The 24,378-nt window shown below is 41.4% G+C and overlaps 1 protein-coding gene across 3 annotated transcripts; it reads left to right on the top strand.

The window, feature by feature from the left end:
• Positions 1-8,798: 8,798 nt before the first annotated feature.
• caprin2 (caprin family member 2) lies at positions 8,799-22,839 on the top strand. Of its 3 annotated transcripts, none has more exons than XM_029461499.1 (21): positions 8,799-8,985; positions 9,574-9,829; positions 9,922-9,984; positions 10,071-10,157; positions 10,856-11,094; positions 11,477-11,559; positions 12,519-12,632; positions 12,819-12,850; positions 12,977-13,156; positions 13,465-13,506; positions 13,577-13,711; positions 13,843-13,921; positions 15,294-15,343; positions 15,440-15,547; positions 15,649-15,747; positions 15,850-15,984; positions 17,413-17,557; positions 17,650-17,769; positions 17,969-18,030; positions 18,917-18,971; positions 21,567-22,839. In XM_029461499.1, exons 1-21 carry the CDS (start codon positions 8,933-8,935, stop codon positions 22,133-22,135), a joined length of 2,706 nt encoding a protein of 901 aa, XP_029317359.1. In that variant the 5' UTR covers positions 8,799-8,932; the 3' UTR covers positions 22,136-22,839. The 3 variants fall into 3 exon arrangements, with proteins under 3 accessions (XP_029317359.1, XP_029317358.1, XP_029317360.1); XM_029461498.1 differs by having other exon boundaries at positions 12,929-13,156; XM_029461500.1 differs by having other exon boundaries at positions 8,846-8,985; positions 9,596-9,829; positions 12,929-13,156.
• The last annotated feature ends 1,539 nt before the right edge of the window (positions 22,840-24,378 follow it).

Below are 24,378 nucleotides of genomic sequence, written 5' to 3'. Positions count from 1 at the left end.
ATCCTGCCAAAGGACAGCAATTGAATATTAGCCAGCTGGCTAACACTGGCACGTTTACAGAATTGTGTTGTCCTTATAAATAAATGAACTGAAACAGGACTTACACTCTGCTTAATTTATATACCCCTCTGAGTGATTGGCAGTCAATTATGTGCAGCATATTGGATATAACTCTTTCAGCGATTCTCAGCGGTGTGGCTTCAGGGATGGCAATGCATTCAGTCAGTCAGTCCATCACTTTGATCCAGACTGAAATACTTCAACTTCTCTTAGATTGATTGCCATGAAATATGGTTTAAACATACAGTACGTGATGCCAAGAGGATGATGATGAATGTGTGATCCTCTGGCTTTTCCTCTAGGGCAGGGGTGTCAAACTCATTTTCACCCGTGGCCACATCAGCATTATGGTTGGCCTCAAAGGGCCGGTTGTAACTGTAAGACTGTATAAATATAACTAATCCTCAACATATTGTTAAATAACTGTCTCTGCATGTGATTATTATTTATTGAAATGTACAAATATTGTACGTGCAGTAACATAAATGTATAAATATATGTAAGCACATTGCTCTGTGTTATTATTACATAAATCCGTAATAAATCAGTAAACATTTGGCTGCATGAACACATACACCTGTAAACACACTGAATACATTTCTACACATACAAAGTAGTTTATGTAATGAACTCAAAATAACAATATGAGTTGTCTCAGTTCACAACTATACTGGTCAAGTTTTGGGTAAAGCTGATGAGGTGATGCTGCTCGGCCTTGAACACACCAAGTGGATCCGTCGGACACCATATCACACACCATCCTCATCCATTGATCATGTTCTGAAAATAACAACAAAACACAGAACAAAATGCAAGCACAATTATTAAATTGCACACATATTACACTGTGCTGTTTCATGTTTGAAATACATTTTATTATATTTTTAATTCAGGTTTTAAAAAATGCTTACCTATTTGTTTTCTGGCCGGATGTCTGACACCGTTTTACTTTGGTCAGTCCGTCAATGTCTGGCTTTAGGTCTTGTGCTGTAGCAATCCGTAAAACAGCGTGGAGGTTGTCATCGGTGATGCGTGATCTGTGCTTGGTCTTGTTTAGATTCGTTATTGAAAACATCTGTTCGCACAGGTATGTGCTTCCAAACATGGACAGAACACGGGCAGCATGAAGTCGGAGCTGTGGCATCAAAACGGGGGGTAGTTGACGGTAAGATTCCTCGATTGCAGCATCCTGGAACTTTTCTCTCAGGCCACCATTGCTTTGAAGCTCTATTAACTCCATCTGAAGAAGATGGGGTGAACTGTTGACGTCGGTGGTGAAAGGATTGTCAAAGATGGAAAAGCCTGAGTGCTGTGTTCTAAAGTCAGAGAAGCGCCAGTCAAATTCATTAAATTAACCAGGTCACTTTGGTAGCCAAACGAGCGCATGAAAAAGCCCCAGAAACTGAGGCTGAGATGGTCTGACAGACAGGAAAGTGGGCAAGATTGTCTTGTGTGCAGGTGCAGTTTACACTGGAAAGCTGTGATCATGTCGGACATCTGCGTGATGACTTGTTTGCGGCCCTGCAGCCTCTGATTTAGTTGGGCGAGATGCTCCGCTATGTCACACAACATACCAAAATCGCACAGCCAGTTTGGATCTGACAGTTCAGGCAAGGGTTTTCCTTTAATTTGCATGAAAAGAGCAATTTCTTCCCTAAACTCAAAAAATCGTTTGAGGGCCGCGCTCCTACTCAGCCACCTTACTTCTGTATGGTACGGCACCTCTCCTTCAAAAACAGTTGGAACTCCTTCTCCTTCACTAGTCCAACCAAGCCTATTTTTTCCCCACACATAGCAGGTGCGCATCGGTAGTTAGCCCCGCCAACTTTTCCCAGGGTAATTTAGTTTTACGTACGGACTTCTCAACCGTATCAAAGATGTCCCTCCCCGTCGTCGTCCCATGCATTGCAGCTACATCCAAGAGCTCCTCAGTGACAGTGAAGTCTGCCTTCACGCCTCTTATGAAAATGGATAGCTGCGCTGTATCCGTGCTGTCTGTGCTTTCATCAACAGCTAATGAAAAAGCCAGGTAACTGCATGTCTCTTCGGCCAGCTGTGTTGTCAGATTGCCTGCTAGTTCCTTAACTCGGTGTGTCTCAGTGTGTCTGTGTCAGTATGCGTCTGTCAGTGTCTGTGTCAGTCTGTACCTGTGTCATTCTGTGTCTTTGTCAGCCTGTGTCTGTGTGTCTGTGTGTCTGTGTCAGTGTTAGTGTCTTTGTAAGTGTGCGTGTCTGTCAGCCTGTGTCAGTGTGTTTGTGTTTCTGTGTCAGTGTGTGTCTGTCTGTCAGTCTGTGTCAGTGTGTGTTTGTAAGTGTGTGTCTGTGTGTGTCTTTGTCAGTGTCAGCCTGTGTCTGTCTGTGTCTGTCTGTGTCAGTGTCAGTCTGTGACAGTGTCCATCTGTGACAGTGTCCGTCTTTGTATGTGTCCGTCTGTGTCAGTCAGTGTTTGTGTCAGTATCTGTCAGTGTCTTTCTGTGTCAGTGTGTGTCTGTTTCAGTGTGTGAGTCGGTGTGTGTCTGTGTTGGTGTGATTGTCTGTGTCCGTGTTTGTCAGTGTCAGTGTGTGTATGTTTCAGTGTGTGAGTCGGTGTGTGTCTGTGTTGGTGTGATTGTTTGTGTCCGTGTTTGTCAGTGTCTGTATGTGTCAGTGTGTGTCTGTGTCAGTGTGTCTGTGTTAATGAGTCTGTGTCTGTGTGTGTCGGTGTCAGTGTGTGTCTGTGTCAGTGTGTGTGTATGTCTGTGTCAGTCAGTGTGTTTCTGTGTCAGTCAGTGTTTGTCTATTTCAGTTTGTATCTGCGTCAGTGTGTGTCTGTGTCAATCTGTGTCTGTGTCACTGTGTCTGTATCAGTGTGTGTCTATGTCAGTCAGTGTGTTTCTGTTTCAGTGTGTGTGTCTGCGTCAATCTGTGTCAGTATGTGTTTGTGTCAGTGTTTGTCTGTCAGTCTGTGTGTGTCTGTAAGTGTGTGTCCTAAGTGCTAGGCCCAGGGTATTGGAAGTGGACAAGATAGTATCTTCCACAGGCATGTGATTTGGGAGCAAGGTAGAGAGCAAGGAAGGAAGGTAAGAAGTGAGGAAAGCACAGGGAAAAGAGGGAAGGAAGAAATGAAGGGATTGAGGAAAGAAGGAAAGAAATGAAGGAAGAAATGAAGGGATTGAGGAAAGAAGGAAAGAAATGAAGGAAAGAAAGAAAGTGGCAAGGAAGGATGGACCCAATGAATGAAAATATGAAGGAAGAGGGAAGGAAGGACGGGGGAAGGAAGGACGGAAGGAAGGAAAGAACGAGGAAGGAAGAAAAGGAATTGAGGAAAGAAGGAAATAGAGGAAGGAAAAGAGGAGGAAAAACAGGAAGGCAAGGATGGAAAGAAAGGAAGAAGGAAGGGAGGAAAGAAGGGAGGAAGGAAAGTAGAAAAAGAAGGAAGAGAGGATGGAAGGAAGGAAGGAAGGAAGGAAGGACGGATTGAAAGAAAGAAGAACGGAAGTGAGAAAAGAACGAGGAATGGAGGAGGGGAAGAAAGGAAGGAAGGAAAGGAGGAAGAAGTGAAGAAAGATGGGGAGGAAGGAAGAAAGGAAGGAATTGAGGAAAGACTGAAAGGAGGTAAGGAAGGGAGGATGAAGAAGAAGGAAATGATGGAAAGAAAGGAGGAAGGAAAAGGATGAAAAGAAAGGAGGAAGGAATGAAGAAATAAAGAAATGTAGTAAGGAAGGAATGAAAGGTGGAAGGAAGAAAGAGGATTAAACAACAAGGAAATGGAAGAAAGTGAGGAATGAACAAGGAAAGGAGGAGAGGAAGGAAGAAAGGAAGGAATTGACGAAAGAAGGAAAGAAAGGAAGAGAAAGAGGAAGAAGGAAATGATGTTAAGAAAGGAGGAAGGAAGTGAGGAAAGAAGGGAGGAAGGAATGAAAAGATGAAGGAAGGAGGAGAGCAAGGGAGGACTGAAAGGAGGAAGGAGGGAAGATAGGATGAAAGAAAGGAAGGAAAAAAGAAAGGAAGAAAAAAGTGAGGAAAGAACGAGGAAAGGAGGAAAGGAAAGAATAAAAAGATGAAGGAAGGAAGAGAGCAAGGGAGGAACGAAAGGTGGAAGGAAGGAAGAGAGGATAAACAAAGGAATGAAAGAAAGGACGAAGAAAGTGAGTGTCACGGTGTGGAAAAGGTGAGGACTAGTGATGTGTCCTTCCGTGTCGAGGTGTCGAGGCTTCGAAGCGTGTGTCGAATAATCGCGGAAGATTTTTGTGAAGCACGTATTGATGCTTGTGTTGATGACTGTGGCAGTGGGGTGTGGTTAGGGCGCCGGCTGCTGGGGAGAGACAGGAGTGTCCCAGCTGGAGGCCAGACAGCTGAACGGAATCAGGTAATCTGTCACATAATAAAAGCATGGTAATGGCCTGGTTCTGTTCTCTTGCAGTAGGCTGGGTTCCAGAGGAGACGGAGATGCTTCTTCAGTCACGACGCAGCGCAGCCTGGAGAGCAGCGGACAGCAGAGCGACGGACAGGAGAGTGACCTGTCAGCTGTGCCTGTAATATAAAGCCACCTGTTTGAGAATAAAGCTGTGTGTAACACTACACCTCCTCTCTGTCATACTTATCCCTGACTGTGGACACGAGTCTCTCCCTACTTTCCTCAATTCCATCCTTTCTGCCATCCTCCTTTCCTTTCTTCCTTCCTCCCCTCGTTCTTTCCTCACTTCCTTCCCCCTTTCTTTCCTTCCTTCCCCCTTTCTTTCCTTCCTTCATTTCTTTCCTACTTTCCTCAATTCCATCCTTTCTTCCATCCTCCCTTCCTTTCCTCACTTCACATCTCAAAGTGCGCTGCACTTAATCTAATCAACACGCTTCTTTCTACGATGTTGATGAGTGTTTCTTCATCATATGCCATACGTGCTCCAGTAAAAACAAAAATTAAAAGACAAAAAATTAAATTGAAATGTAAAGAAGTTCATGGACATGTACATGCGCCGTCGTTGCAATAGCCCAGTTGCAATTTAAAGGGCCTACGAAATGATAAACATGAAATTCTACTGATGATAGTAAATGCTATTTGTGGTGTAAAATAATGTGTTATTAATGACACTATGCCCACAGTAATTAATAAATCACGATTTATTATGTCGACCACCGATGTTGACATCGCCGCTACCGGAAACAGCCGACGCCGTGTTCTGACGTCACAAGTAGAACACAGTCCACCAGTTGAATACACAGACAGCATTGCAGACGTGGCGATGTCGGACTCTGGCTCGGATATTTCGACAGAATCGAGTGACAGTGAGTCGTCAATAGACTCGTTGCACCTTCAAGAAGAGGATTTTATTGAAGAGGATGCCGGTGTCGTGGATTTAGATCTTGCAGGCGAGAGAATCCTTAATATAATCAGACGGCTTTAGCGCGTACGGGTCAAGACCGTAAATTTGGACTTTTTCTCTGAATCTTGCCTTTGCAGAGGACTCCAGAGAGTAAAAATACTTTGAAGAAGTTGGAGTTGGATTGTTGTAGTTGTTCGCTTTAGACGCCATTTTTCATTCTTTCAATTTCATTCTGACATGTCAGAAATGTACAAAACACAACTTTACTAATAAATCTTTCAAACCAGCTTGAAATTGTATTGCACGTTCATACATGTCTGCGTAAAGAAAAGATCTAATAACATTCATAATAAAAGATGTGGTTGAATTGATTGAGAGTGTAATGATATCAAATTAAACAAATATATGAATTATGTACATGCATGTGGTGATTGTATGTTTAACACGTCATGTGCAGGTCTACTGGTACTACAACTGTAATGTACAGATGACGTACAGTCTGTATACTTACTGCTGTACACAGCTTCCTCCCCAGTGTGGATGTCCAATAGATGGTCGCTGATCATACATGTGTCCTCAGTTCTGTCAGTGGCTTCATTCACCAATGTTTCAACACCTCTGTAATAATATGGTGATAGTTAAAAGTTAAATAGGCTCTTTTACTCAAACTACAGAATAAAATGGGGAAGCCTGTTATAATATATACTTAATTAAGCTAATGAAGTGTAATTAGCTAAAGTTATTAATATTACAAACAATAACACACACATATCGACTAGGCCTAGGGCCTGGGGTAAGCTTGTTACATACAGTAGGCCTAGACCGATTATGGCTTTATGCTTGTAACAATAAATAAATGAAACAAGTAGTACGGCTTACCTTTGCTCTCTCCCTTTTGGCGAATTCATTTCGTCGTCTCTTTGGTGGAGGACTCTGCATCGGCGGACGTGTTTGAATTGGAATGCTGGCTTGTGCTGGCTGGGGTCTTGGCAGTATTGTAGGCACAGCTTCTGGGTTCAGTTTTAAATTCTTTTTGAATCTCATTTCCTTGGCGAGCATAGTTGATTGTTCTAAACACGATCTCTCAAAGTGCTGCCCACAAATCGTCGGTTTCATCAACGCACTTGTTTTGTCCATAAACGGGACATTTAATCATCTTTTGGCTACAAAAAGCTAGATTTGGAGACGATTTTTCCTTGGCGATATATTGTTGTCCATTCTTTATCATAATAATTGACAGCAGTATTTGCTGGACGCTTCAACGCATACAAACACTGGCGGCGGCTGTGTTCTACTTATGATGTCATCGCCCGAACATTACCGAAGTGGATGTTCCCGGCGCAGCAACCCGAGTCTGGACCCAGACGCCGACCTATCCGGACCCAGACCTATAATCAATAAATTATTGAGGGATTTTCACTTTGACGGAGCGCTTCTATTTTAATCAGCGCAGCTTTTCTCGTATTTACGGCACTGGTTTAGCGGTTCAGGAAACTCACAGACCAATTACATGCGAGTTAAGACATCTCACATTATTCACATTACTCACTTTATTATATTTTTCTAAAATTAAGCACTTTATTTTAAGATGCACAATTTTTCAAAAGCTTTTTTATTTATTTTCTAAATTTTATTTTTAAATGCAGCCCGAGAAGAACATTATACATATCTACAGTATTATATATATCTGTATAGTTCAATGTTAAGTGACAATAAATATTGTCTAAATGTTTTAAAATTGTACTTTCTTTATTAGATTTAGGCTACTTCAATATATATCACACTAATTCACAACGCACGTTAGACATTATGATGCTCCGGACCTTTACTCGCAGAAATTTTCTCTAACTGGACCTTTTAGAAATGTAGTTGAATACCCCTGACTTACAGTATTCACTCAATGTTTTTATTTGAACTATTACTCTTATTTACTTAGAGTATTTTTATTTTCTGCTACTTTGTACATAACTATTCCAGAGAGAAATGTAACTATTTTGCAGATTACTTTTCATACAAAACGTGCATCTTTTTTTGTGATCAACTGAGGTGATTTTAAACAAGATTCACTGTTCAGCGATTAAAAAAACAAAATCCTTATTATCAAGTCATTATTGTTCTGGAATTCAAGTTTTATTTTCTTATAGAAAGTGAAAAAGATCTAATAGGAACACATAGCAAATTTCAAAACGGTCTAATATAAGATATTTCATAATTATAGTGCTTATCTTATTTACTCTTGTTTCAAAAAATATTTTGACATTTATATTAAAACAGAATTAAAGATTAAGACTGCACTGCAAAAGTAAGATTCAGTTATGGACTGATTAAACTGACCATCACTCAAGAACTTATTTAAAATCACCTCGACCTATCACAAGAAAAATTCTGCTCATATGTTAATGCATCAATGATAATAATTTTATAATATATACTGTATAGATACGTGGAAGGGGCCATTTTATATAATGAGTGCTTTTACTTGTAATACTTGTAAGTAGATCTACATTTGGCTATTAATTTTCAATTTACTTAAGTAATATTTTGAATGTATTTTTATTTATTTACCGGGGACTGTGCACATTAATCAAGATTTTAGTTTCCACCTCAGTGTAAATATGCCAGAGTTAGCCATTGAGCTCATTTGTATCTTCAGAAAGCACCACAGTACAGGACAACCCAATAAATTACAATAGCCTACTATAGAATACATAAATAAATAAAAAGGTTTAAATTGTTGTAGCGTTACTAAATTATCTGCATACTTCTTCTACCACTGGAATTGGATCTGTGCCCCAGGTTCAACTGTGTCAATTTTATTGAATAATGGAGTAAAAATATTTGTCAGAATGTTACTCCATTTTCCAGTGCATTATTACTTATTTTATTAACATTAGTCGTTTTACAGTAGTAGTCAAGGAAGGTCGCAGTCCCTTCAACAATTTTGGCCAATGTTTGCAGTCCTCCACCACCAGAGGGCAGAGCAGGACAAATCATTTATGGAGGCGAATACCAATTGGAGAGTTGAATACAATGTAACAGATTAAATTATGAGTACTTACCCTGTACAGTACCAGTCAAAGGTTTGGACACACACCTTTGACTGGTACTGTACAGCCAATGGTACTTACACTAGTTTCCCTTTACACCTGTGGACTCTAACAAGCACATTTGGGCCCTTATCATAAACAGATGTGTACCTCCCTCATGTTTTTGGAGACGAGGCACATCATACATTTAAATGTTTTATTTCCCTTAACTTGTTATGTCAGATGTATTCATGTGTAAACAAACATGGAAAGTGTGTCCCTCATTTACAATCAAATGAAAATCACAAAATGTTCACTATTCCACAACACTTACAAACATTCAATCACTGAAATATTAAAGTAATGTGATTCGATTTAGTCGGGATCATGTATGCGTGCACCGTGACAGGTGCCAGAACCGGATGTGGACGGGGTGGATCGTCTCTGTGGCCGGCATGGTATATAAAGGTTTGAACTGACATCAGCTTGGCCTCTGCGAACTAAACATCACGGTTTGAAAGGAGTCGGTCAGTTTCGGGACTTTCGGATGTACAGCGGCTCCCCTGAAAGGATTCAACGCACACGAGTGAAATATACAAGGTGGGTCAGCTGTCAGCTTGTCGGCGTGGCGTTTGTTTTTGACAAAAACCTTTACCTGTGGTGATTAAACTATTTAAAATATGGAGTGAACGTTTCGATTCTGCTATTGTGTACGAGTGTCTTTTCTTGTCGAAGCATATTTTCAGCAAAGTTTGTGAATGTTTTATCCACTGTATGACATGGGGACTTGATTGTAATAGGCTACAAGCTGTACTTGCTCATTATATCATGTTTCATTGTCTAACTTCCCACTCTGCAAATATTTATCCCAACCCTACTCTCAGGAGAAGTATGACTCGTGGAGAGGTGGGCTGTGCATCAAATGCACGCCAGGATATTTAATTCAGGGAAGATCAGAAGTTAAAAAAGAAGCTCCTACTCTTGCATGATGTTTATGTTCGTGTTTTGAGCTAATGCATTGTGATTCTTCTTCAACTGGGTTGAGTTTCTCTCCATTTCTATTGAAACCCTCATCTTGGTACCAGCAGCATTTTATATTTTGCAGCTTCATGGAACAAATTAGCAGGCCTCACCATTTTGCATTTGTTTTATTAATTTTTTTACTAAAATGTGTACTTTACCTACCAGTGTGGAGTTTAACATGGTGCAGCTGTCTCCTTCCCCTACCCTGGATGTCACCCCTCCACCTGAGAGCTCAGAGGAGGGGGAGGAAAGACGAGAGGATCTGGTGATGCCTTATAGCCCGACGGTGGACTCGCCCATTGGTCTGAGTGGTCTGCAGCTCAGCCTGGAGGCCTCCACCGTCTACCATGACTATGACACCTACATAGAAGATGGTCTCATCTGCCTCAAACACAAAGTCCGCAATTTGGAGAAAAAGAAGGTAGGACGGTTACGGGGCTGAGTAAATTACAGTTTTTAAAATGGATAGGTGACAGGCACCTGGATTTTGTGAAGTGTCTTGTGTGCCCACAGCTGAAACTTCAAGACTACAAGAAAAGGCTGAACTGGGGCAAGGAACTTAACAAGGATCAGTTGGTAAAACCTGGTTATGTATTGGCAATAAATAATATTATTTTGTATTTCTGTTTGGGTTTTTTCCCCATTTGACTTTTGTTTTCCAGGCGGCGGTGGCGAAGTATGAGGAGGTGGTTCATAACATTGCATTTGCACAGGAGCTGCACAAAACCCTGGATGTCTTGACTCAGACTGTAAGTCTTTGGCAATCTGACTACTATTCACTTTTGAGTAATTGTTGAGCTTTAATGGTATGTCAAGTATAGTTTGGCGCCTTTGCAATGTTGTGGTCAGTTAAGTAATTTTAAACTCTACTAAAGGCTACATTTTAAAGCCTGATATATGCTTTGCTTAATCTAGCTCTGCAGTGTTGGCTAGCTAGCTAACAGACTAAGCTGTTCAGGACATCACTTCCACTTTGCTGGATTTAAAAAGGTGCTACTAGCTTGGTGGCAGGAGTTAAAATCTCCTAACCAAACCATCTAAGCTAAGCATATCCTCACTATACTGTTTAATATTACTCAATACCGTAATGAACCAGGACTTTACGCATTCACGGGTAAGCCTCTGCTTGTCTTGGCTGTGGAACTTTACCTGGCTCAGCAGCCCAAAAAAACTATCAATTGGAGGCTGTTAAATATACTTTGGCTTTGACATTGTCAGATGTAAAGTTCAACTTGTTGGATGGACAGTTAAACTAGCTAATGGTTGTCATATATATTTTTTTTAATGACAACTTCTACCACACTTAATTGAAGGGCTACTTGTTGGTTTGGATAGTACTTCAACAGCATAATGTTACTTTTAAAAAAATTATTTGGACACCATAATTGAAGTTTGTTTGCTTTTTGAGTTCTACTGGTTTTGAATTGCTCATTGAATCATCGTGCAGTTGCTGAGAGCCCAGAAGAATGCAGTAAAGAAGGAACAGATGGCGACTGTGGAGACAGAAAGGAGGCGTCTGACCACTGTGCTGCAGGTCCAGCACCTCCTCAATGGCATGCAGCAGGAGCACGTCCAGAAGGACCTGCTGGCTGGACACAACCAGGCTCCCCAAATCTCAGCCAATCGGCTGCATTGCCTAAACCAGCTTGCCACCCAGCTTGGTGTCAGGAGGGATAACAGACTGAGGTGAAGTATATATATGTTTATAGATGAGCTGCCAGTGCAAACTCATTTGGTGTGGAAACGAGTAAGGGTTTGACTTGTCACAGTGTCCATAATATCTGCAAAGAGTTGATGGTCATTAAATGACGGCGACATGACAGGCGTGCATGTGGACTTTGATTGTATGGACCCAGTAAGAGTAGAAATGCTGCTCCCTATTTCTTTTGGAGCAAGTGGCTCAGAAGTACACATTGCACTTTTTTAACAATAAAATATGTGCAAATTGTAGTGAATAAGTTGACACACTGTTAAATGGTATAAAGTGCCTCCACAGTACAGTTTGCTGTTGGAGCTCAGAGCTCGGGCTCTCCTTGATGACCACTCCTCTGTCTTCACTGTGTTGTAGCTTAGATGAGCAGATGGAGAAAGCAGCTCTGGCCTACTTGGACTTGCTAGAGGGGAATAACAAGCTGGTGGCTGGTTCTACATGTGAGTCGAACACATAGACCTGCGTTTTTAGTTGGCTAAACTCCATCATTTGTATGTAATTATGCTAATCTAGGTTAATATGATTTGTGTTAATCCTCATGCTGCTAACTACTGTTTTACAAAGATAGATGGCACATTTATTTATCAATCTTGGATAATAATGATAAATTGTATTTATAAAGTGCCTTTCAAAGCTAAAAGCAATCTCAAGGCCCCTCTCCAGTGTACGAACAATGCACTTTAGCCAATTACAAACACGACTTCACACATCTTTACTCACTTTTTAAAATAATTTTCTCCCTGCTTTTTATTATTTTTATAACTACTATATGTGCTCTTATATTTTACATGGAAAAAGTACATGACAACACTCGTGGTTTAAAATCATGCAGCTACATCAAAAGAAGTTCAGAAATTCAGATTGACATTTTTCTAAAAAGCATCTTTGTCAAAAGAATATATTCCTTTACGAATTTACACAATTGGTCATTTTCTGCCAGCAGTCTTTCCTTATTTGCAGCAACAGTGCACATTTTTCTTATTATTTTTTTTTATATTGGGAGGTGGCACATGATTGCAATTGGTCCAGTGATTCAACACGCACGCATTCAGATGCTAATGAGTTTTGTAAACAAGCCAACAGGTAAGCCAAACTCATTTAGAAGATTCATTTAATGCAAACTGCAAAAACAAAGTAAAACAAATTAGTGAAATTTCCCAAACTTCCCGTCCAGACAACAATTTGCAGACCAAATAAAGTAGTTTAGATGGGTAGATAAAAGTTGTTTACAACCTGTCTTACTGCTAATAAAATGGCACAAGAAACATGAGCAATGTTGCTGCTTTCCCATATCGCATTTACTTTAGTAATTGTTATTACAGCTGATGCAACCAATTTTTTTTTTTTTCTTTTTAAGGGTAATCTGAAGTGCAATTTCCTTGATTTATATTTTTTTCAGTTAAACTGTTCAAAGAAGAGCTCACCAGGCTGTTGAACTGCAAGTACTTCAGTTGTCTTCCACCTCCACCCAAAACGTCTCCAGAGGTGTTACTGAAGTCAAAAATCCACAGCAGTAAGATGATCATGCTTACATTTACTGGTACTAGACATCTATGTGTGAAATGGAAATGAGGTTTTGGAATTAAAATCCTTGCCAGTATGAAGTTTAATTAACTACTGAAACTACTCTACGTTTTGCCTAGTCTGAATATGATGAATTGCAGATTTTTATTTCTTTTTTTTTTTTTGCTGCCGTCAGCCACATCAAAATCAAATGACGTTTCTAAGGAGGTAAGACTGATATTTCAATGCTGTACGTTTGACTGTAAGCATGCTCCAGGATTCACTGATCTGTTGGTGATATGGCAGTTTATCAACAGACTGTACCTGACTGATATGGAGACTCCTCCTGTGCAGAACTGTAACAGGGACTTCCAGACCATGAGGGAGCAGGAGCCTCCTGACCGCTGGGATATGGAGTTCTCAGATGGACCCGCCTCACCCCAAGCTGCAGTTCACAAACCTTGGAGAAAAGCTGCCACTTTTATCACCAAAGGCCCAGTCGCCACCAAGAAACAATCTGCAGGCTGCAAACAGGTGAGGTATCATAGGACCCTCTGGGCATTGGACTTTATATCATAACAATGGAATTTAAGTCAGACTTGAGTATTAAGCTCAAACAGTTGTTTGAGTGAATGCCTCTGTGTACTGTAAACTGACAAGTTTGTACAACATGTTGTCCGTCCACATCTAAGGCAAGTGTCTCTGCTCTGTTTAGCATACAAGACGCAGATTTCTTTTTAAGCTTTCAAATATCAATAGTTGTGCAGTGCCCTTGTACAGGATGATGTTGTTGTTCAACAATGGTATCCTAACTATAATTGCGAAAATTACATTTTTTACAGAGAAAAGAGAGGAGAGCCAAAGGAGCGCTACATGCCAAGTTGGTGAGTAAAACATGGTTAGTTTAAAATACAGACATCTCTACTGTTAACAAAATGCGAACTATCCTAACAGGCAGTTCACATGGATATGGATATGGATGTGGAGGTTTTCAACTCCCCATATGCCTTACCAAAAGACCCTTTCCTGAGGAAGCAGCACCTAGAAGACCTCATAACAAAGATCCACGGCTCCTTCAGTTTTATGCAGGTGTTTGACTATTCTACTCTTACATTGACTCATGAGAATAATAATTAATCACCCAGTACAAGATGAAACTGGTTTGAGTATTTAATCAGCTTTGAGAGTGTTTAAGGTTTTAAAATGCTTATCCTGTTCAGGACTCTCTTCTGGATGGTGATCTCTCCCCCACTAATGGCCACCCTAGACTGATCAGACTGCCTTCTGGATCTCCTCTAGGTAACTTGAAACGAGTAGTAAAATTGATTGTTAAAAGTGCCTTTTTCTAATCAACTTCCTTTGGAAATAGTCCTGTGGACCTTGGTGACTGAACTGTAGGAGGGAGAAGGTGATTAGAGACCAAATGGATCCAATGACCGTTCCTTCAAACCATACCTTAACTTTACCACTTTGAATCATGTTTTTATGCTTGGTCCTGATTTGCTGAAGTCTGTTTTACAATGTTCTTATTGCAGCTGTATTGACTCAAATTGAACACTAATTACAACATTTATTAGTCCATTGATATTTATGATGAATAATGAGCAATAAATACATCACTTCCAGGCTGCAGTGCGCGGGCACAGACTGTATAAAATATGGAAGCTGAGCTTCTCTCCCTATCTCTAAGGGAGACTCCAGCCACCTGTCTGAGAACCCATTTTGGCTCTTTGTACCTGCGATCTTGTTCTTTCAGTCATGACCCAGCCTTCATGACCATAGGTGAGGGTAGGAATGAAGATCGAGCGGTAGATCGAGAGCGTTGCCTTCTGGCTCAGCTCTTTCGTCACAACTGTGCGGTAAAGCAAATGCAATACCGCCCCCGCTGCTCCGATTCTCTGGCCAATCTCTCGCTCCATCGTCCCCTCACTTGCAAATAAGACCCCGAGGTACTTGAACACTTCTGGCATTCTGCTAAACTAAATCAAGCCTTCATAATCTGTTACAGAAAACATTGACCTTTTTTTGTTGTGGCTCAAAAACTGAAGTCAATAGAAAAGTTTGGTCTCACGTTAAACCGACTCGTCTGCAACTTAATTCCATACCTGAAAAGTTTTGATCCACTAAAGTTGGGCGAGATACGACGTGAATAAATCTCCATTTTTGTTATCTTCGCTGCCATCTTGACCGTAAGGGAGCCGGGAGGAATACTTGAGTGAGATTAAACTCTTTGTTTGGGAGGTGAGGGGGAGACTCACCTGGCAGAGACCTGCACTTTTCTAGTTTGTTGCCAGCGATTTCAACATATCATATCCGTCGGATCTAAATGCAGTTCTTGAGCATAATTAAGTCTAATGCATAAAGTTTAAGCGCTCTAGACTGTGCAGTTGTCACGTTAGACATAAACGCACATGTGGCCAGAACTCCTCTTGCCTTATTTGCAGTGAAAATGTTATTGCGGCATGCAATCTGCCCATTTTGTGCGGTAGTGAGTCAAATGGTGCGCTTTTTTTTTTTTTTTTTTTTTTTTTTTTTTTTTTACACCAATGTAGTTTGGTGAAAAGCACTGAAAGCAAAATAATTTGTTTAAAAGAAACCTGGGTATGGACTACTAGTGCAATAAAATTCATAAACATTTCTTTACTCTATTTTGTTTTCCTCAACTGACCAGGTCACACAGGCTTGGGAAACCCGGGTGATGTCCTGCCCAAAGCAATGCATGTAAGCTGTCAATTTATTATCTGTGATGAGTAAATTGTGATCAAATTGAAATCGTTTGAACTAGTCATCAATTCATCCTCATCTCCCCCCACTCAGTCCACCCCACTGCCTACCAGGCTTATGGAGCGCAAAGCCAGTCTGACAAATGGGGATCGGTGCCTGGAGACCTGTGACCTGAAGCTTTCTTCAAAAGACCTACCTCATGTAACGCGTGACAAATTGGCTTTAAGATGGAACATATTTTTACCCCTGCCTTTCAGTTACAGTTCTAACTACTTATAGTTAGAACTGTCTTGTCTCTGCAGGAGCCACTGCAGTTGGCTGAAAGAGAGAAGTTTCCTTCACCACCGCTGTACCACAGGGAGTCGTCCATCTCTGTCAGTCTGGAGAAGAGCAATCCTTGTGTAAATAAGCATTCTTGTTTTTTTTTTTTTTTTTTATGTGACCAAGTATTAAGCTGATGGGTTAAAGGTTTCATTAAAAGCATTCTTCTTGGTGTTTCACAGACTCCAAAGTCAAGGAAGCAGTCCCCCTGCAATGGGGTGGCATCTTGCACTTCCACCCTACCTCAGGGACAGATTTTCTCTACACCCCCCACCAGGCGAACTCTGACTTCTGCACAGTTTCAGAACATCCAGTCGGTAAGTCTTACCAAAGTATGTAGTAACATTACTATTAATGTCCAAAGGTAAATCGAGCCAGCAGAGAAGCTTCCTAGCACTTGGTCATATGATCATTGTCTAAATTGTCAAACCATAACTGTCCCTGGGTATTCTCTGAAGCAATGCTGCTGCATGGGCTCTAGTTTTCCGTTAAGGGGAAAGAGTTGTCTGTAGCCTAAACTTTTAACAATCTTTTTACCTTGTCACAAGTTAAAACCTAGTAAAAATGGGCTCTTCTGCTTTAGCTTGCTGGTGTTAGGTTGGATGCTTGTTTCTCAATGGTATTTTGCTAGACTGCAAACTTGCGTCCAGGCATGAATTCACACAAGAACACATTTGCCTCATTACTCCTGTCAGAATCTCATATCCACAAAGTCCAGATGTGATTTTAATGCACTTAATTATTTATATTGGGCCACATTTATGAGTTTTGTTAGCCAGAGAGCAACAATTCTGATTGCATCCTGGGCTATGTGCAATTGGTTACTCTAGTCCAGAGGCTAGTGGTAATGCACCTGAAGCTGTTTGTTAATGGCCCCAAGGAATTATAACTTTTGCTAATACATGAATGACACTCAATCAAATTTCAGTCTGTTTCTAATACTACTTTGTTGCATTTACACTCGTCTATTTTGATATTGGTCATATAATCCGACCAAGACTGTGTCCATTATGTGCAAATGCTTTCAACCATCAAAGGGCCGCAAAGATAGCTTTTTAACTACAGTTACAGCATGACAAATCTCAAACTTTTCATTTTTGCCTGTGCTGTTGAAGTCCATTCCTAGGAGGAAATGCTAAATGGCTACCGACGCAGTCGTCCTTAACCCACCAGAAAATATCAAATGTGACCACGGAAGCATAATCAAATGACACGCCGTCAAGATGAATTCTGATGCCAGATGTGAACTACAGTCTGTTCAATGTTTCCCAGTGTTTACGGCATCCACGATCTTAACTTGTGACTCTAAGGGAGAGCTCGGCTCTGCAGCCTCAGGTCTTGCTTTCCGGGCTGGACTCGCGACGGCTCTACGGCCGTGTTCGACATATCAGGGTGCTGCTTCACTCCACTAACCTGGGTATGGGCGACTGACTTCTGCACGGCATGGAGGATGTTCCTACTGAGTGTGGGTGCTGTGTCTCCTCTTCGTTGGACTTAAATGATTACAGTCCCACACTAGGTTAATTCCCATGCAGAGCCTGCTGTGTTTTGATATTGCTGCGTAATCTTTTTTTTTTTTTAACATTAGAAAATAAAGTTATAAATTGACAAAGTCCCCCCCACTACCGCCATAAGTAGACTCTAATTCTGTGGCAAACACTGCTGTCTTAAATAGATCTAGATGCAATCTGAACAGGGCCCACTTACTGCAAGCTTCTTTGTTGCACATTTTCTTCTCACTGTAGGTCTTCAAGGTGAATACCTTCTTACCTCAGAATGGGGAATTGAACTACAAACCAGATTCTGCAGTTTATGATGATCCCAGGTACAGCACTGCCAGTACCCAAACACCACCTGAGTTTGCTCCCCCAGAAGACGAACCACAACCCGGTATGTTGATCTAATGTTTGTCTAACCAGTATGGGCTTAATGGTTGTCAGCCAATTGTCTGATGCCCATTTTATGCTGCATCATTTCTTCAGCGTACCAGTCGGATTATACTACAGAGGGTGATGGTGGACAGATTTTCCTGTCCCCTGGCCAGTCAGGTGGAAGTATGGGTCGTCCCGGCCAGTCGCACTTCACCAGAGGATCTATAAGAGGTATGGCATATGGCGGCAAGGGACTGGCACAAGTCTTTCACTCTTTTTTTTTTTGGGGTGGGGGTTTCACCACTGCTGCATTTCACTCTTCCTGCTTTTTTCTAGATATCTGAGGGTTCTGTGTATGGTAGTCATGTCACATCCTGGGCTATAAATATTCTGACGCAGATTTAAATCTCCACTGATTTCTACTCTTTAGGTGGATCCTACATCCCCCAGACTCATCTAAGGGACACTGGTCCTCTCCTCTATGCTGCTAGAGTAAGTGAATCACTATGTTCTCTTTTCATAGTGGCCCTATTGATGTTGAGACTAGGGGAATACTATGGCTAGTAAATTAAATGGATTTTCTTTGAACTGGGCTTGGATTATAAATCAAAATTGCCATCGCTGGGAAATTGTATCCTGTTCAGTAGACTAGTGGTTGTCATGTGAACTGCAATACAGACTGTTCCATTTTATCAACTTTCAATGAGACTCACTCACTGTCTAAAGCTTCTTTCAACTTGAGTTAAGAAAAGATGTGACTATTATTGGGCCTGCACAATATGAAGAAAATTGGAGATAACAATTGCAAAACATCCATATGTTAAAGCTAGGGTGGCTAATTTATGTTTGTTGAAATTCTATTTTACAATATGCTCACATTATAATTGTTAATACATGCCTGTCCTAAACAAAAATAAGGTAATGGATGGCTGATTGATTTAATCAACAATAATCCTAAACAAAATCAGAGAAAAAATACACAAAGAGCATATCACTACTAAGGCTCACTGGTGTCCAACTCCTGCTTTTATCCTGTTCATAATTCCATATTTTATAAATGGATAATTCTGGTACAATGCAATATGCCTATTCCCATCTAATGATGACGACCTTGTACTCACTAAATTAATTGGAGAGATCAGGAGTGTGTGTGTGTGTGTGACATGGTGAAGTACCTAAAAGTTGACAGGGACATAAACTGAGACGAGTCCCAAGTTGGCATCATTTTTTCGAAGAGAGAACCAAGGCAAACCGTAATATTATTACCTAACTGTCTGTCGTATACATCCACCACAGTTTATTTACTGCTTCAACTGACCGTAATTGTCTTGCTGCTTTGTCTGTACATTAGTTAAAGTTCCATGTGACATTTTCTCAGGATTCTGGATACCAACACAGCTATAGACGTGGAGGAGGGAGGCTTAACTCGAGTGGTAAGAACATGCATTACATTTCATTTAGCTGATTCCAAGCGATCATTAGGCTACAACTCCGAACAGCAAGAATTTTGCAAGTACACAAGCTTCAACTGGGTGAAAAACATTTAAGTGCAGTACAATGGTTTCAAGTTGCTGTCAAACAGGTGGGTTTTCGGTCTGTGATGGAAGGAGAGAAACTTTCTGCTGACCTGATATCAATGGGAAGCTCCTTTCACCATTTTGGTGAGGGTTATCTGGCAGTGAGGGAGCCAATTGGCCGACACTGCAAAGTGAGCGAGCTGGGGGTGTATGGTTTGACCATGGCCTGGATGTTGGAAGGGCCTGACCCATTCACAACACGGTAGACCACTGGTAACAAGGGGAAGGTTGTGGTGTAGTGTGGGAAAATTTGGGTAGGTTAAAGAACAGTCAGGCTGCTGCATTCTGGATGAGCTGTAGAGGTCAATGGTAAATGTAGTTAATCCAGCCAGCAAGGGGTTGCAGTAGTCAAGGCGTGAGATGACAAGAGCCTGGACCAAAACCTTCGCTGCCTTCTGGGTCCGTATCCTCTTGATATTAAAAGTATCTGTGGGCTGTTGCAGCGACGCTGGCATTAAAGGACAGTTTGTCGTCCAGTGTCGCACCCAGATTCTTTGCAGTCCTGGAAACAACTGGGGTGCTAATGTTGATAGCAGGGCTCGAGACCAACGTCAAAATATTTTTGGGATGGACAGATCTTCCCCGGGACGCCCCCTGAATGACTGTTTGTTTTGCAGCTATAACTAGAGCTGCTGCGCTAAGAAAATGACACGCTGAATGAACCAAGTGCTGACTAACATTACACCGGAGTGCGTGATCTTATGCTGTTACTATCGAGCTACTCCGTGTGAGACTTGCTACTAAAAATATCAAGGTTCTGGTGGTACATCTATCCTCAGTCACAAGCTAAGATCTGAGGTAAGGAGCCATTTAAATAGAGAGCTGCGGTGTGTTTGGTTAGCGACGCTAACATAGCTAAACCCCGGAAGGAAAAGAAGTTCTGTCTAGTCGAGGTTGAGTTTCTCTTGGTTTGAGGACATCCACTAAGAGAGGCCAGCCAGACTAGCAGAGATTTTTGCGTACACCTGAGTTTCAGACCTGGGAAAAGACAGAATCAGTTGAGTGTCATCTGCATAGCTGTGGTAGAAGCCATGAGAGTAAATGACAGAGCCAAGTGAGTTGGCCTATAGAGAAAAGACGAGGGGACGGAGCACTGAGGAACCCCGAGGAACCCCAGTGCTGAGTTGACAGGGGTCCGACAGAGATCCTCTCCAAGTTGCCCTGTAGGTGCGATCTTTGAGGTTGGACATTCTAACTCTCTAAATGGTGATCTATCCCTCAGGGAGGGATTTTGTAGAAACTCCTTATGTTCTTGCCTAAATGACTGGACGGGATAAGTATTAGACTTTAATTGATACTGTTGCTTTAATCAGCACTGCTCATCTGTCGGCCTATTTCTGTTTATGGGATAGGCCTATAAAAAATCTGATATGCTTTGGCGCTATAGAGTATGGAAATATTGACAGCAGTATACGATTGCTGTGTTCACATCTGCTCAAACTACCAAGGGGGGGAAACAAACAGTCCGATTTTAACCGAAATAAACGCAAGTTTGAAAACGTCCTAACTAGGGCTGTCGAATTAAGGTGTTAATTTCGATTAATTAATCACAGAAAAAATATCACAACAAAATTTACGCAGATTAATCGCGCTCTTAGATGCCCCTTGACTTTACAGTCACCGACGCGGCGCGGCCACAGCAGCCTCGTCAACATGATGAAGCGGATTAGAAAACGTTACTTGGCCCAGTGAATGGACAGTTTACACGCCCTGTAGATGGGAGCACCGTTCTGTGCAATTCCTGCAGAAAATAATTTTCGTATCATCACAGTACTTCTAGCCTGACATCATCTCAGAGCAAAGCACTTACTCGGAGCTAGCTAGCAGCAAGGTGAGCGACCAGCCTCGCCAAAGTACTCTCGATCAGGCATTCAGAAGCAGAATTAGTAAATCTACCTTTGACAGATTAACCACCTCAATTGCGAGATGGATTGCAATGGACTGCAGGCCAATTTCGGTGGTAGAGGACGGGGGTTAACAGAGGTTTTACAGATAGCGTAACACAGTGCAAAAGAAGAGAGCAGCCTTGACATCGGAGAATGTAAACAAGCTAGTTTGTCTTAGCGACTGGCTGAGGGAGAAGTGAGAGGTAGTGTGAGGCCGATGGGTCCGTTAAGTTACACTACATGTTGGATTACCTATGTTGCCATAGGAGACTTTAGCTTGGTTTTGTTGTACAAGAGATTGTTTATTGTACAATGAAAGATGTTAGGCTATCTTGTGGCAAACAAGATATTGGTATTGAAATAAAAGACATGTTGACCAGTTAGGTCCCCCGGCCAGCAAATATTGATATATGCGATTAATCTCGATGAATTAATCACAAAGCTTGTAATTAATTAGATTGATTTTTTTTTTTTTTTTTTAAATCGCTTGACAGCCCTAGTCCTAACTAATGCAGTGCACCATTGTTATCTCTTAACATGCTTTTTTTTTCCTTCTTCTCCGCAGCCTGGAGTGACTCTTCCCAGGTGAGCACCCCAGACCGGGAGGGAGCGTTTACAATTGTGGACTCAGGTCATGGGGATTCCCTGTCTGTCTCCACCTTGGAGGTCCCCCTCACTCCCCACGGCCACCATCATGCTCTGCTTCCCATGCAACTGTACCCACTCTCCCAGCCGCTGCGAGTGGCCTTCAATGCCTCTCGCACTGCGAACTTTGCCCCGGGAAACCTGGACCAACCCATCGTGTTTGACGAGCTGCACAGCAACCTAGGAGAGATGTACGACACCCACATTGGCCGCTTCACCTCTCCTGTCAATGGAACCTATGTCTTCATCTTCCACATCCTGAAGCTTGCCATCAATGTGCCCCTCTATATTAACCTCATGCGCAACGAAGAGGTGATGGTTTCTGCATATGCCAATGATGGAGCCCCAGATCATGAGACGGCCAGCAACCACGCCATCTTACAGCTCTTCCAAGGAGACCAGGTGTGGCTCCGTTTGCATCGTGGGGCCATCTATGGCAGCACCTGGAAGTACAGCACCTTCTCTGGCTTCCTGCTGTACCAGGATTGAGCTTTGTTGAACAAACGTCAATTCTTCCATTGTGTGGGCTGTTTACTTTGTTCTAAATGGTGATTAAACTGACATTTCAGTATATTGGTCAGGCTGAATGCCAATGGCCTTTTTTTCTCACCATGAAGCCCATTAAGGTTAGTTTGTAGCCAAATGGTATGAGCTGTGCTCACAGCCATTATCTACATTTGAAATGGGGATTGTGACTTCTTTACATTAACCAAATATACTTGATTCCCCATGAATGTACTAGTATGAGAGCCACAGGGAACGCCACCATAATGAACAACTGAGAACATGTTATCTTGCTGAAAATAAACCTGTAGCATATCACCTATTCAGGTCACTGATTTCAATGAGAACTCTAATGCAATGTTATGAATGTGTGCCTTGGTTTCTGAATGGCTTTGGATGACTGATCAGATGTTAAATGGCTAATTAATTTAATCATTGGCTGATTTATCCAATTAATTCTAATCTACTCTGCTATCCGCACTTTGCTTGTTGCTGGGCTCCTGTGTTCAGTCTTACCTTACTGTATGTGTCATGTGAAGCTGAGGAAGGAAAGCTTGTGTTCTTGGTGGTGGGTATGGTGTTTTAACACTTAAGGCCAAATTGGTCCACTAACTGATTGGTGTGGAGAGATGAAGTGGTCCTTTTGATGTGTCTAAATAAAAGATCAGCAGTGATGTTTTGGTGCTTAAGCTTGTTTTTTTTTGTCATGATTATACAATTGCAGATGGGTGTCTTAGTTGAAAGTAACCAACAGTTGACTTTAAACGTCTACAGCAGTACATTGACTTGGCGGAAACACTTCAGGTGCTGTAGGCCTTTCACCTGTTCATCCTTTGACAGGGCTGCACAGCCAAATAAAATCTAAAATGCCGAAAGCCACTCTATTTCCAAAGTGCAATAGAAACCCAATTTATCAACTCATAGCTCAATGTGATATTATGGGTCTTAGCTTAGTTTCTGCCCAAAACTGCACATTACAGGAACAGCCGTTCGTATGCTCACGGAGAATTGCCAGGCATTTTTAATTAAAACATAACAAAGACCGAACAGGTGTCTGTCAGATAATCTGAACGAAGGTAATATGCTGAAAACAAATCTAAGCTATTAAAGTCCAGGGATTTATTAATTTAATTTATTCAAATTTAAAGGAGGTTACTTTCCCAAACGAAACGCACAAAAGCGGAGGGACGGGTAAATAATGCCTTAATTGATAGGATAGGATTGACTAGGATAATGTTAAGGAGAATAAATAATTGAAAGCAATACAGAATGCCTTGGAGCCTTACTGCATTATATATAAATATTTAGAATTTCCACCGCCTAACTATTGTGTTATTTACATAAAGAAGCCATTTCCGCTATACATTCATCAGAATGCAAGAAATAAGGTGTTTCCAGGGGGAGAACCCCCAGTCCCCCTTAATGTATCCCTACCCAAAATGTGGAAATGAAACCTATAACCTTGTTATGCAGTTGTTTTTAAATGCATACATTTTAATATGTCTTAAACAGGATTGTTTGTTTCTGTATGTTTGCACTTTTATTTGACTTATTTGAAGCTATTGTTCTGAACTTAAAGGATTGTACCTATTTGAAATTAATGTACTTGCAAGATTATTGCTATTCGGAGTTGTATCCTCATGATTGTTTGCACTTATTGTAAGTCGCTTTGGACAAAAGCGTCAGCTAAATGAACTGTAATGTTATGTTGCCAATCACTGCAATTGATCATCTAAATTAGTGTTACTCATTGCGCGGCTCATCTTTAATTGGTGGCTCGCGTGGCAGTGGGCTACATAAAGGGGTGATAGATTTGATTATGGAGTCAATACAGATATTTCATAAAAACAAGCAGTCGAGTCGAACCCTTCGTGCTTAATATGCAAACAGACCCGCTCTGGTTTCAAGAGAAGTCACCTAGAGCCGCATTTCTAAATGACTCATCCAAAATTCAACGAAACTTACGCACCTGGAAGAGACATTAGTAAAACAAATAGAGCACCTTTCTTCTGTTTCTAGGACACCAAAGGCTCATACACAGGACAACTAACACAGCTGAACGATTCACTGAGGCATCTTTTGAGATCGCATGGATTTTGGCTCGGGCAAAAAAACCTTCTCAGACTCAAACATTGTGAAACACTGCTTTTTGGCTTCAGCATAAATATTGTTTGCAGAGTTTGACAACATCATCCCAGTATTAAGATAATCCTGCTTTTATTGAATGT

The sequence above is a fragment of the Cottoperca gobio genome, chromosome 23 (assembly GCF_900634415.1).
Source record: "Cottoperca gobio chromosome 23, fCotGob3.1, whole genome shotgun sequence".
Taxonomy (NCBI): domain Eukaryota; kingdom Metazoa; phylum Chordata; class Actinopteri; order Perciformes; family Bovichtidae; genus Cottoperca; species Cottoperca gobio.
This window is presented reverse-complemented; position numbering and strand designations above follow the sequence as displayed.

What these genes read in the sequence shown, in the direction of transcription:
- caprin2 (XM_029461498.1), top strand. Translation starts at nt 8,933, where the DNA reads ATGTACAGCGGCTCCCCTGAAAGGATTCAACGCACACGAGTGAAATAT. An exon ending in AGGAGGGATAACAGACTGAG is followed by an intron (nt 11,095 to 11,476) that starts GTGAAGTATATA and finishes ACTGTGTTGTAG; the next exon opens with CTTAGATGAGCAGATGGAGA. An exon ending in GAAGTCAAAAATCCACAGCA is followed by an intron (nt 12,633 to 12,818) that starts GTAAGATGATCA and finishes TGCTGCCGTCAG; the next exon opens with CCACATCAAAATCAAATGAC.